General features: G+C 47.6%; 1 protein-coding gene across 1 annotated transcript in view; it reads left to right on the forward strand.

Annotated features, from left to right (window-relative positions):
* LOC124247189 (multidrug and toxin extrusion protein 2-like) overlaps positions 1–13677 on the forward strand; it is a 92163-nt gene that overhangs the window by 221 nt on the left and 78265 nt on the right. The window contains exons 2-8 of the mRNA XM_046676271.1: positions 2–73; positions 227–328; positions 6040–6108; positions 9815–9963; positions 10761–10803; positions 11380–11424; positions 13435–13532. Coding sequence (XP_046532227.1) covers positions 2–73; positions 227–328; positions 6040–6108; positions 9815–9963; positions 10761–10803; positions 11380–11424; positions 13435–13532 — 578 coding nt within the window. The remainder of the gene's footprint in view (position 1; positions 74–226; positions 329–6039; positions 6109–9814; positions 9964–10760; positions 10804–11379; positions 11425–13434; positions 13533–13677) is intronic.

The raw sequence follows: 13677 nt of genomic DNA on the forward strand, positions 1-13677 counted from the left end.
GGGCCTGCGGGGCGCGCTGCCGCCCGACGTGCGGCGGGAGGCGGCCGAGCTGGCGGCTCTCGCGGGCCCCGTGGTGAGTGCGGCCGGCGCCTGCCGCGGGGGGCCCCCCAGGCGGTGCGCGATGCGGGGTTCTACCAAGTGCGGTGCTGCGCTTTCCCGCTTTGCTCCTCTCCGGGGCGGAGAGGGTTGCAGTAAACCCGTCCTTTCCTTCCTCTTCCCTGGGCAGTTCCTTGGACAGTTGATGATCTTTCTGATTAGCATCGTCAGTTCCATATTCTGTGGACATCTGGGGAAGGTCGAGCTGGATGGTGTCACGCTCGCTATATCGGTAGGTTTTTAAATTTTTATCTTGTTATCTGGGCTGACAACGTGGTCGAGCCTCGGAATTTGAATTGTATTGTGTCTGACACGTCTTCCTTTACAGGGCCGGAGCTTGACCAAGGGGTACCATTACCTTATCTTTAGATTTGAAAGAAGATCGTGTCAACTACTTAGAAAAAGTGTTTTCAGTACTCTTCAACCATGAGGTGTGGCCAGCCTCCAATTACAAAGGGACCAGGTATTGCAAGGAATTTGTAGCAATTAGATAAATTGTGCTGGTAAAACTAAAAGAACTGCGCTTTTTCGTATTATAAAATTAAACCAAAGAACTTTTAGTAATTTAGGTTGTCTGCCATTGGTTTGAATTACACAGTTCATTAAGGTCACACTAACCCTGGTAATAAAGTGTCTTCCCTAGGCCATGGATTGAAATTACACCTCCTTTCAAGTCTTTTGTCCCTGCATTTTTGTTAGTGATGCAGTAGAAAGTTGCCTTTCTCTTGCATTTTATCCAGGTTTTCAAAGAAGGTGAAAAATACTTCTCCTGCTGCTGATGGCAGGTGGTTTTTTCCAGGCTCAGAAAATGTGCCTTCTGTCCCCACAGGAGGTGGGTGTACGCTCTAAGATCATGGCGGGGCCACAGAAGTTACTCTGTCGGCTTTATGGTTGAGATGACCTTGGTATGTAGAATCAGACATTTTATTTACAGGTCTGTTATTGGGTGAAGTAATTTGAGCTAAGGGATATTTCTACTTCCTTCGAAAGTTTCATTGGGTCTCTAGAAAGACTCAAGAAAGAAGAGAAGTTTTATATACTGGCTGTTAACAGTGTCCCCTCCAAGAAGGATGAGCTTAACCCCTCCACCCCATAGGGCTACGTGGCCCTGGCACACGTTGTACTCCTGGTCACCCTTCTGGGTGTGAACAAACATTAACAGTGGGTGATTCTCTGAAATTTGAGGGACACTTTCTCCAGCTTCTCCACAGAGCCCAAGATTGGGGTCCACTTTTTCCTATCACTGCTTCCAAACAGTTACCCTACGGTGGCCATTTACAAAAAAATTTTAAAAATTAATTTTTTGTTGAGATATAATTGATATATAGCATTATATTAGTTTCAGGTGTACAACATACCGATTCAATATTTGCGTATGTTGTGAAATGATCACTGCAATAAGTCTAGTTAACGTCTTTCACCATACATAGTTAGAAAATTTTCTTGTAATGATAATTTTTAGATTTACTTTCTTAGCAACTTTCAAATACTATGCAATGCAGTATTATTAACTATAGGCACCATGCTGTACCTTACATACCCACACTTTATGTATTTTATAACTTGAATTTGTACCTTTTACCCCCTTCACTCATCTTGCCCATCCCCGCCTCCCTGCAACCTCCAATCTCCTCTCTGTATCTATGCATTCGTTTTTGGTTTTTGTTTTTAGATTCCACATTTAAGTGAGATCATATGGTATTTGTCTTTCTCTGTCTGACTTATTTCACTAAGCATATAGCCCTCAAGGTCCATCCACGTCTCAAATGGCAAGATTTCCTTCTTTTTTATGGCTGAATAAATTCCATTGTGTGGAATAAATTCCATTCCAGGTCTTACATTCACGTCTTTAGTCCATTTTGAGTTGATTATTGCGTGTGGTGTAAGATAGGGGTCCATTGAATTCTTTTGCATGTGGCTGTCCAGTTTTCCCAGCACCATTTATTGAGTAGACTGTCCTTTTGCAGTGCCCGTTTTTGGACAGTCCATCCAGGTATACCATCCTGTACTTCTCCCTGTTGATGATATCGAGTGGCCGGTACATGGCCTCTTCCTTGTTCATTGAAGACCTCAGCACCTGAGTGCTCATCTTCTTGGGTGTGGGGGCTCCACCTCCCTGCATCTCACTGGCTTCCAGGACCCCCCAAATGCACTTCAGGCCCCACACCTTGCACATTTTCATCCCTCAGGATGGACCCATAGTAGAAGTTTTAAACTTTGCTTTCCTGCTTGCTACCTTTTATCCCTGGAGCTCTGTCAAGTCTCCACCCCATCCTACCTGCCCTTTGACCTCATGGGGTCATGACGACTATGCTATGATCCGAAGAGTCCATGCCTGAGGACCTCTCACCTCCCCTTCAGTACGGCCACCCAGATCTCCATCACTCCCCTCTTCAGGACCAGCCTCCTGCTGTGCTCTGGAACCTTCTTTCTCCTCCAACCCCTTCCCTTTAACTGGTGCCATTGCATTCTGATAAATATATTCAGTTGTAAAAACACCTCCATCACCTGTCTCCTCCTTGCCCAGTCCCCTCTCTGGCCTCTATCCACTTATGCTCTTTGCTCGAAAGTCTCCATTACATCTTCATTTTTCTTTTCTTCCCATTGCAAGCTGGCCACTATTTCCCCACCACTCCATTTAACCTACTCTGACGAAAGCTGTCAGTACCTCCCCCCAGCCATCTCCCGAGGACTCACCCTTGCCTGGCCCCTTGTCACTCCCTCACTCCTGGAAACTCTGCCTTCGGTGCTTCCATCGCTACTCCTCTTTGGTTCTCCTTCCACTCTTCTGAGAGTTAGACTTGTCTTTCTCTCCCCTCTCCCTCTCCCTTCTGTTTGTTAGTGCCTCCCAAATTTGTGTCTCCGTCCTTGACCTGGACTGCCTTCATGTGTCTAACTGCTCATGTCTACAACTGGATCTATTGGCTGAATATGCCAGGGACTCCTCACACTCCGAATATCTGAAGCTATAGTGACCATCCCCACTTGGGAGCCCTAGACACTCCCCTCTATTTCTACACCCCACGTCTTGGTCAGTCACCAAGCCCTGCTAACTTTATTTCCCCCATTTCGTAAAATCACTCCTTTTCTTCTGTTTCCTGCTTTTGCTCTCTCCATCCAGCCTTCATCCTTCCTGCCTGCCCTGCAGCCTCTGTGCTGAACTGGCCTCCCCTCCTCCAGCCCTGGATCCATCCTCCTCTCCTCCATTCTGGAGCCAGAGTCTAGAACCACGAATCCAGTCCTCCTGGCTTAACATCCTTCAGCGGTCCCCTGATGATGAAATCTAGACCCCTTGGCCTCCTGCTGTGGGTGTCCACTCACTGCATTCTGTTACTTGCATGTGGGGTGCCGACATATCTTAGACACAGCCTGGGGGCATCTGCAGAAAGCTTTCCCTGAAGACCCCAGCAGGACCCCACCCAGAGCCCCTCCTCTGTGCCCTCAGTGTCCCGTGCCAGCCTCTGTCTTGGTGCCTCCCGTGCTGGGCCCACATTCTCTTTCTCTGCATGCTCTCTTGCTGATCTGCTAGCTCATGTTAATTTTTGCCGAACCTGGTACCTGGCACGGATCTGGCCCAAGTAGATGTTTCAGAGAAATACATAGCTCAGGAGAACCATCTGTGAGCCACCTCTCACCCAGGCATCACCTGAACTTTTCCTTTTCTTCTCAACCCCCCTCCCTTATGCTTTTCCATCCTCTAATATGGGGAGGGTTTGAAATGTTACATTTGTATACGTGTGTAGAGTCCCATGACTCCTGTTCTTTCAGTTATTTCATCAAACTATTTTAAAACCTATCTTGGAGGGGGGGAAGCTAAATTAAGATTTTTATTTATTTATTTTTCTTCTTCTTCTCCCCAAAGCCCCCCAGTACGTAGTTGTATATTCTACTTATGGGTTCTTCTAGTTGTGGCATGTGGGATGACGCCTCAGCATGGCCTGATGAGTGGTGCCATGTCTGTGCCCAGGATCTGAGCTGGTGAAACCCTGGGCCGCTGAAGCTGAGCAGGAGAACAACCGCTCAGCCACGGGGTCGGCCCTAAATTAAGATTTTATATGTGGTTTGTGGTGGTTTCTTTCCCTCTTTCTCTCTGTTTTTCTCCCAAATCACCCAATGATAAGAGGGTAAAAAAAGAGTTCTTAGTTTTCAAAGTAAAAATGATAGGAATAGAGTAAATACAAATCTAAGATTATATAGATGGGCCTGAAAAGGGTATGTGGGAAGGTTGGTATGTTCCAGAGACAAGAATTTCTGTAGAGAAGACGTCAGATAAGGCAGTCTGTGCCCGCCCTCCCTCGGGCAGTGGGTGGTGATACTTTGCTTTTAATCAACTGTTAAACTGTAACTAATAGTGAGGAAGATAATAGGCTCAGTTTCAAGAAAACTGTTTATGAAAGCCAAAAATGTTTACCTTATGAAAATTTCTGTATATAGTGTGAGAAGATTTACAAAAGTGTTTGTTTTTTAAATAAAAGAACATTTCTTTATACCCAACCTTGTTCCGCAAAGGATTTGAATTGGTTTATAAAACTACTTTCAGTACAGAAGGATAAATAACCAGCCAGTAGAATGGGGTCGAAGAAACGTAGATGGAAACAGACCCAAGCCAGGGGTGGTGGGCAGGGGGCTGCAGACCCCCCCCCCCCCCCAAACGCCCTGCCTGTGATTCCAAAGCTGATTTCAAGCCACCGCTTGAGGCGAAGGGCAGCCTTTCTTCATACGGAGTCCTAGGGGAATTTCTCTTGTAGAGTTTCATAAAGGGGACACTGTGAGGAGGAAGATTCTGTCCTGGCAACTTGCCATAGAGATACAGAAGCAATTTTGTACCGTCTTGTATTACACAGTCAGCCATTGTAAGGGGAAATCGTGGCGTCAGAGCTCAGGTTGGTCAAAGCTGGTTGACTTAAACCAAATCAGTCTCTGACTAAGAGACCTGACCTGGGGGAGACTTTAAACTGAGGAAGATTAACATGCTGAGCCAACCAGACTCAGTCAGTTTACCAGAAAAAGGCTCATGTGTGACTCCTTTTAAAATACAAACTTTTCAGAAATTGACGCGCTTCATCTTTTTCTTTCCCTGGAAGGCTGAGGAATTTTTGGAGCTTGAGCCCTGACACTGCCCTGGGTGGAATTCGGAGCAGAAGGCGTCTTGGTGTGGGTGCCTCCTACTGCTCACTGGGCCGGGGCCCTGGGGCTCGCTCACTCACTCTCTGTGTGGCCTGTCACTGGCTCCTGGTGGCCAGAGTCTGTGCTCTTGGTCAGCCAAGAAGTTAACTCACCTGCTCACCTGGAGTTGGCATCCCTGCTCTCTGAAACCTAGGATGAAAACGAAGACCCTCACCTACAGGTGCCCTTGGTTGTCAGGGGCACTGGGTGAGGTCTGACCGAGAGAGTGACACAAAGCTAGTCCCATTCCTCACTAGGGGACTAAAGACTGGGACCAGATTCCCAGCTTGAGGTCACTATCTGAATGACCAAAACTTGCTGTGACTCGCTCAGGTGACCTATAAGGTGAGAGCAGTGATCGTAACACCATGTACGTGCAGGGTTTGGAAGAGCACCTGCACGTCGCACGTGCTCAATACATGTTTGCTGTTATTATTATTAAATGCACATCGCAGATCAGGGGCGTCGCTGTCAGATGTTACCCACAGCTTAACCTTTAAATACAGAGATTGTAACACGCTGTGTTGTAAGCTCCCCTGTTGACACAATCTGATTGTGATCCTTTAGGCAGAGGGTACATTTTTGTTTGATAATCGAGAAGGACAGATGTAGACATCCCTTTGATCTGAAATATAGAGCCTTACGTGTATAGTTACAAGTTGCCCCTTGGAGATAGGCTGTCACGGTTCCTTGGTTTAAAGGGAGCTGTTTGACAGAGACTCTGCTCTCGCTTAGTCCCCTGGCTGCTTGCCGCACCCGGTCTCTTGTTCCTTGCAGGTCGTGAATGTTACTGGGATTTCGGTTGGAACTGGCTTGGCCTCTGCTTGTGACACGCTGATGTCTCAGGTGAGGGCCACCCTCCCCCACATACCATTTCTGTCGATTACCTCTCATATTAGAGATGATCCAGGGGACTGCACACTCTAGTTTTTGTTGCCTCTTGTTTCTCGAATACCATGCTGCTGATGGCTGTAATGCAGATAGAGCTGGCTTTACTAATTCTGTCCTCTGGGCCTGTCTGCTCAGGGGCTGTGTTTTCCTTTTTCTTTCCTGTCTGATCTCTCCCACCCTAAAAGTGCCCTCCGTCACCCACCACTCCACCTCCGTATCTCTCTCTTTCTCCTCTCCTTTAAGCCAAGCTTCTTGAAAGTGTTCTTTGTGCTCCCTGTCCTGACCCCAGCTCTTGACTCAGCGCCCATTGACACCTTTCTGTCCCTGTGCATCCCACTGAGCCTGGTCTCCTCCGAGCCTGTTGTGACTGAATCATCAGGTGAACACTTGGCCGTCCGTAACCCACTGGGCCATTCTCTGTTCTCCACAACACTCCCTCAGCTGCCACCATTGCGGGCCTTCCCGACATTCTTGCTGCCTCTCTGGCTACTCCTTCTCAGTCTGTGCCCCTGAGATAGCCCTGCCCCTTAGAGACCCCATGCCCTCACCTTCCACCACCGTACACTCTCTCCCCAGCTTCTGTCTCCACCCTGGTGTTGAAAACGCATATCTCCATCTCCTGCCCACACCTCTCCTGAGGGCCAGACTCGAATGTTGATTATGTACCAGACATCTCAGGCTCAGCTCACCCAGAACTAAGCTCGTCAGTCTTTCCCACTCTGAACTGTCTCTCCTCTAGGATTTCCTCTCGCAGGAATATACCACCCTCTGCTCAACCCACAATCCTTCTTCGTTTCCCGCGTCCGTATGTTAGCAGAACTATTGACTGCTATTGACTTTGACTCCTACATGTTTCTTGAAGCTGCTCATTTCTCTTCATCCTTGTTGCCTGTCACGGGATTGGGAGTTGTGGGTTGGAGTGCTAGCATTATCAGAGGAGAGGCAGATTCTGGTCCAGGTCTTTTACGTCGCTGTGTCTTCCCATCTCACCCACCCAGTTTACAACCATAGTGGTCTCCCTACTAGACTCTGAGCTCCTTAGGGAGAAAGACTATATCCCTTTCAGTCTTTTAATCCCTGTAGTTCAGAATCATGCTTGCTGTTTAGTGAGTACCCTGAAATTTGTTGAATGAGTGAGAGGAAGGGAAAGAACAAAGCAGGGATGGGTGGATGAATGGTTGGATAGATGGATGATGGATGGATAGATAGGTGGGTGGGTGGGTGGATGGATGGATGATGGATGGATGGATGGATGAATGGATGGGTGGGTGGATGGTAGATAGATGGATGGGTGGGTGGATGGATGGATGGTGGGTGGATGGTAGATAGATGGATGGGTGGGTGGGTGGATGATGGATGACTCCTACCTTCAAACCCAAAGCCTGGAAGAGTGAGGACAGCTTTATGTGCATGGGAAGAACAACATCCTGAGTTATCCTAAGATAGTTTTTACAGGCTAAACTGAACATGGCTTTAAAGGACTTAATGTAATTTAGGCCAAAGTTACCTCTGGATTGGCATGGCATGGGATATGAAATTTTAATTTAAAATGATTTTTTGGTCCCTTTTTTGCACCATTTCAGTCATTTTTATTCATACTTTTTTTTCAACAAAAAAGGCTATGTCTTTAATTTAGTTCCCCACCTATCAATATATAATGGACATCTTTCTGTATTATTAAATATATTTCTGTAATGTCACATTGTTTCCCAAATTTTAAAGTTTTTAGAAAAGATTTATAAAGGTCAAACACATATAGAAACATTAGGTTACCTAGAAAAGTTTTTTTAAAAAGTGAAAAACAAATTACTAAAATTTAGTTGCTCCCTCTAAAGTTACCTCTGTTTTTGGTGACTATCCTCCAAATATTTCAATCTGTGTGTATTTACACACTCACACAATTCTAAAATCTACTCATGGTTTTAATACTTTTTCCACCAATTAAACAGTGCGTTTTGGAGAAACATTGCATGAAGTAGTCATACAGGTTCCCTTTTGATATTTGCATACTATTCTATAACATGTCATTTATATTTCCATTGTTTTATTATTATTTAATTTGTTTCCATTGTCTCTTTTTGTTTGTTTGTTTGGGTTTTTTTTGAGGAAGATTAGCCCTGAGCTAACTGCTGCCAATCCTCCTCTTTTTGCTGAGGAAGACTGGCCCTGAGCTAACATCCATGCCCATCTTCCTCTACTTTATATGTGGGACGCCTGCCACAGCATGGCTTGCCAAGCGGTGCCATGTCCGCACCCGGGATCCGGACCAGCAAACCCCGGGCTGCCAAAGCAGAACATGCACACTTAACCGCTGCGCCACCGGGCGGCCCCTCCGTTGTCTCTTTTAATGTGCTTTAAGTTAGACTCTTTTTTGATTGTCAAAAAGAGATAATCAGGGGTCGGCCCCGTTGCTGAGTGGTTAAGTTCTCGCACTCCGCTGCAAGCGATCCAGTGTTTCGTCGGTTCGAATCCTGGGCGCGGACATGGCACTGCTTGTCGGGCCATGCTGAGGCGGCGTCCCACATACCACAACTAGAGGGACCCACAACTAAGAATATACAACTATGTACTGGGGGGCTTTGGGGAGAAAAAGGAAAAAAAAAATAAAATCTTAATAAAAAAAAAAAAAGATAATCATTCATGTTGCTTGAAGGAAAAGGTGCCTGGAAAAGGATGCATGAGGCCTTAGACTCGGCCAAGACCCTTGTGGGGACCAGCTCCTTCACCTCTGTCGGGGGTCGGCTTCTCTCTGGCGCAGCCCTGGCCTTCCATCGCCCACTCTCTGATCTGTGTTTTGGTCTCCTAGCTGCTGCTCACTTGTGGCTTCTCTCCCCTCATCACTCTTAAACTTCAGGCGGATCATGTCATCCCTCTGCTTAGAAATCTCTAGTGACCCTCTTTCCACTGTGGAGGCTGCTGGGCCTGCTGCCCTCCCCCACTCTAGTTCCAGCCACGCTGGCCGCCCTCCCGTGCCTCTCCCAGATGTCCACCCGGCTCACTCGCTCAGCCCCAGGAGGGCTTTGTCCTGTATCACCTTCTCAGTGAGGCCTCCCCAGCCCCAGTTTAAAAACTACGCTCCCCTTCTAACACTCCATCCCTCTTCTCTGATTTATTTTTCTCCACAGCACTTACTGCCATATCCTAGACAATGCACTCTAGGTCTTGGTTATTTCTCTTGTTTACTGTTTGTCTCCCGTTCCCCTTAGAAACTCAGCTCCATGAGAGCAGGGTCTTCTGCCCACTGTGTTCGCTGCTGAGTTCATTCTCAGTGCCTCAGATATGTCTGGCACATGGTAGGAGTTGAAGGAATATTTGCTGAAGGAATGTGGAAGGCTCTAACATGGGCCCAGTTCTTCCCATTCTTTTCAAGCTCTGGTCTCTGCTGCCAGTGCCCTCCACGTCTAACTGTCCCTGTTCCCAGGAGCAGGGGACTCATCATCCCAGGGCATGTTTAAAATGCCACTGGTGCCAAGTAGCTCACTGGCCGCTCTTGGCTTGGATGCTGGAGTGGGGAGCTGATGGCAAGGAAGCATGGCTGCCCGGCCGCAGGGGTGGCGGGCAGGGCACTCCCATGGAGGGGCTGTTTGTAGTGCAGGTGGTCCAGGCCTTGGCATGCCTGGTACGTGGTGGCATTCTTTATCATTGTATTTGTTTTCTCAAGTCCTTTGGAGGCAAGAACCAAAAACGCGTGGGGATCATACTTCAAAGAGGAATCCTCATCTTGATGCTGTGTTGCTTTCCCTGCTGGGCCATCTTCATCAATACCGAGCGTATCCTCCTGCTCTTAAAACAGGACCCCGAAGTCTCCAGGTCAGCAGCGTCTCTAATGTCAGAATCCCAGGTTCAGAGTAAGTGACTGTCTGGTCATCTTACCTGTGTTGACATTTTTGGCCAGTTACCTGGACTTGAACCCTATGGAAAATGGAAGCTATGACTGTGGATCACAGAAGCCCTGGGCTGGCAGGGACCCCCCTGATGCAGAGTGACGCTGTCACCTGCCACCCTGCCCAGGGTGGAAAGACACAGGACGAGAATGTAATACCCTGGGCCCCAGTCGACCTTTCACAGCTTTCCTCCATTTTGGTGTTTTGCAAACACACAGAATATTTTTCCCCTGACAAAAGTAAAATAGCAACACAGTTGCCTTCACTTTTGTCTTTAGAGCTGGGTTTTTTAACCTACAGTTGTTTGTTCTCTGACACTGTCGCTGGGGCACGTGAGATGCAAGGAGGCGTCTCTCCTTTCTAGAAGACTGCTGGCCTTGCTTCACTGTGGGGCACAGCTGCAGGCCTGACTCTATCAAAACATTTTCTGAATTTTCCCTGACTTTTAGTTCATTTTGCTGTGTTCATTCCACCTTTTATGCTAAGAATGAGCTAAAAAACGTGAAGTCAGACTTCCCCTTAGGAAGCAGACATTTAGCAGGCCTAACGTAATGCTGATTCAGGTTGTAGAAGGACAGTCACTTAAAACTGTTATTAAATGTTTCCCATATAAATTATTTTTAGTTTTAATTTTCAGAAAATAGTCTATGGATTCAGTTTTAAGACAGTATGACCAGCAATTGTTTTAATATTAACTGAAGGCTATTCTGTCATTTATTTCAGGATAGCCCAGATGTATGTGATGGCTTTTATTCCTGCCCTTCCTGTAAGTGTCAGGATATTCTTGTGTTTTGGTACGTGAAGCAGCTCGTGAATGTTGTCAGGAGTGTGCCTCCCTGCTGTTTTTTGGTTCGTTCATTTTATCATAGTCCTGTTCATGCACAACTTCCGCATGTGTTTCTTGGACCTGTCACATCTCCCTTACTGATTCTCAGTGCTTGTGCCGATTTCCGGTCCCACAGCTTAAATTAAACACAAACACTGATGAGGGGATCAAACTTCTCACCTTAGTCTATGGTTACTTTTGATTGCAAATCAATCAGAATATTTCCTGGGCTCCTCTGGGATTGTGGGAAGAACCACCTGCTGGCACCCTTCAGACTCAGGGCAATGAGTGGCTCCTGCTTCAGCCCGTAAGGGTCTGCCCTTGTTGGGTCTTCAGAGAGTCCACTCTGGAAAATCCCAAATAGTTTGCATCCTAGCATTTGATTAGTACAAGTCTGGTTTTCTGAATTTAAGGTCACATATCAAGAGGAAATATCTTATTAAAAAGCGGAACTGACATAAACTGTTGAATTATACTTTCATATTAATGAGAGGTGTTTGTTTTTCTATCTTATAGGCGGTATTCCTGTTCCAGCTGCAGACGCGATATTTACAAAGTCAGGTACAGATTCTTTTTGTATTTTTACTCCATAACACTGGAAATGTATGGTAAATCTTCTTAGGAAGTTTTCCATACAATTTTTTTCCTGAAATTCTACCCAGACCTCTTTGTTTGGGAAACGTGGGGTCTTATGGGGGCATTTTGTCCAGCCCGGGAGAGGCGCCCTATGGAGCTGTCAGATTCCTGCAGCCCCCTGCTGTTTCTCTCTGCAGCCCCCACACCCCACCGCTTGCTTCTTCTGGGGGCTGGCTGCCTGCTTTGCATCTGGCCTCAGGCCCGGCTCTGGTGCCTCTGTTTTAGAGGAGGACCCAGAGCTCCTGCAGCCACGTTCCCAGAAGCGCACGGGGATCACCGTGCCCACAGCATGCCAGAGGGAGAAGGGGACAGAGGGAAGGCTGAGGGCCAGAGGTGTGGGCGGAGGTGAGAGGCGAGCTCTGCCTCCCGGGGTCCCCTCCCCAGTCCCTCTAACTGCCTTCGTCCGTGGTCCGTTCCTCTCTGACAGCAACTCTGCGTAAATGCGGGGAAAAAATGTGGAAGTCTTACTTAAAGAAAATGTTTATCCCAGTACTAGTGCAGAGTGGGCAACGGATAAAAAGAAGCGAGTACTGTGGCACTGTCGAACAGAGGGGTGAAGGCCCACTGCACGCCTACATCGGAGCGGCGTCGCTGGGTGTCCGCCTCCGTTCGGCAGCCCTGCGCAGGAGGGGGGCAGCTTGGCCAGGTGTCTCCCCGACCGTCTTTCCTTTACACCTCGTGCCAGCACCCACTTTGCCCTTCGTGTGGTTATTTCCTCTCTTCTGTCTTTGTTACTGTGGTGGAAACCGTGCCCTCCCAGGTCCTTCAGAAGCAGTCACAAACTTCTGGTGGTTTGGCTGGAAGCTGCACCGACGGAGGAGACACATGCAGTGGTCTCGACTCCCGGCTCTTGCAGTCTTGTGTAACTTCACTGTCATTTAACGTGGCTGCCCGTTTAACTCTGAATGTTCATTTCACCAGCTGTTTAGGAAAAGCTCAATCTTCCTTCTGTGTTTCTCCTTTCCTCTCACGCTGCTATCGCGCTCACAACACTTCTGGCATCAGATGTGTGGGTTTTTCCCCCACACCAAGCAATTCAGCCATCCAGCTGAGTGTCCTACAATTCAACTCAATTCTGACACTGCCTCCCTGGAGATAGTGTCAGATCCCGCAGGTTAAGGGCTCAGTCCCGCAAGATTTCCCCCACTTCAGATGCCAGTGACAAGTCTGGTCTGTCACCTGTGCTTCTGACTGATCAGCTATAAATCAGAGGTTACCAGTACCCACACCTGGCGTTCAGTTAATTTGCTCGAGCGACTCACAGAACTCAGGAGCACAGTTTACTTGTTTCAGGAAATCAGTTACTGTTTACCAGTTTATTATAAAAGGATATGACAAAAAATACAGATGAACATCCACATGGAAGAGATGCATAGGGCAAGGCATGTGGGAAGGGGCACAGAGCTTCCATGCCCTCTCGGGGCACGCCATTTTCCCATTCTGTCCGTGTGTTCACCGATGTGGAAGATCTCCAAACCCTGTACTTTTGGGATTTTTATGGAGGCTTGCTCACGTAGGCGTGAGGAATCATTAACTCCATTTCCAGCCCCTCCCCCTTCTCTGGAGAATAGGGGGTGGAGCTGAAAATCTCAACCTTCCAGTCATGGCTTGGTTTTTCTGAAGACCAGCCCACATCCAGGAGTCATCCAGGAGTCCCCCCAGAGTCACCTCATTAGAACCAAGGGCACAGCTGTCATCCAGGAAGTCCCAAGGGATTTAGGAGCTCTGTGTCAAGAACCAGGGTCAAAGACCAACTATTAGACAAAAGATGCACTTAGTGCTCTTATCACTCAGGAAATTGCAAGGGTTTTAGGAGCTCTGTGTTGGGAACGGGGGTGGGGCAGAGATCAGTATACATGTGTTCTGTTATTTCATACCACTTAACTGATTAGCTTTTGAAAATGCTAACGTTTTCCTGTTTTGGGGGGATTTTAGGGCATCATCATGCCTCAAGTTATTACTGGGATTGCAGCAAATATCATCAACGTGGGTATGCATGCCCTCCTGCTCTATGCCCTGGACCTTGGAGTACTGTAAGTAGTGACCTGTTCACTCATCAAACAGTGAGTGTCTGCTGGATGCTCGCTCTGGTCCTAGGGGCTGGGACATAGGGGAGTGAAGCAGCCTTGTGGGAAATACCTAGAGGTGTTCAGATGCTGCATGTGACAGGGTACGAGC

The sequence above is a fragment of the Equus quagga genome, chromosome 11, assembly GCF_021613505.1.
Source record: "Equus quagga isolate Etosha38 chromosome 11, UCLA_HA_Equagga_1.0, whole genome shotgun sequence".
Classification (NCBI taxonomy): domain Eukaryota; kingdom Metazoa; phylum Chordata; class Mammalia; order Perissodactyla; family Equidae; genus Equus; species Equus quagga.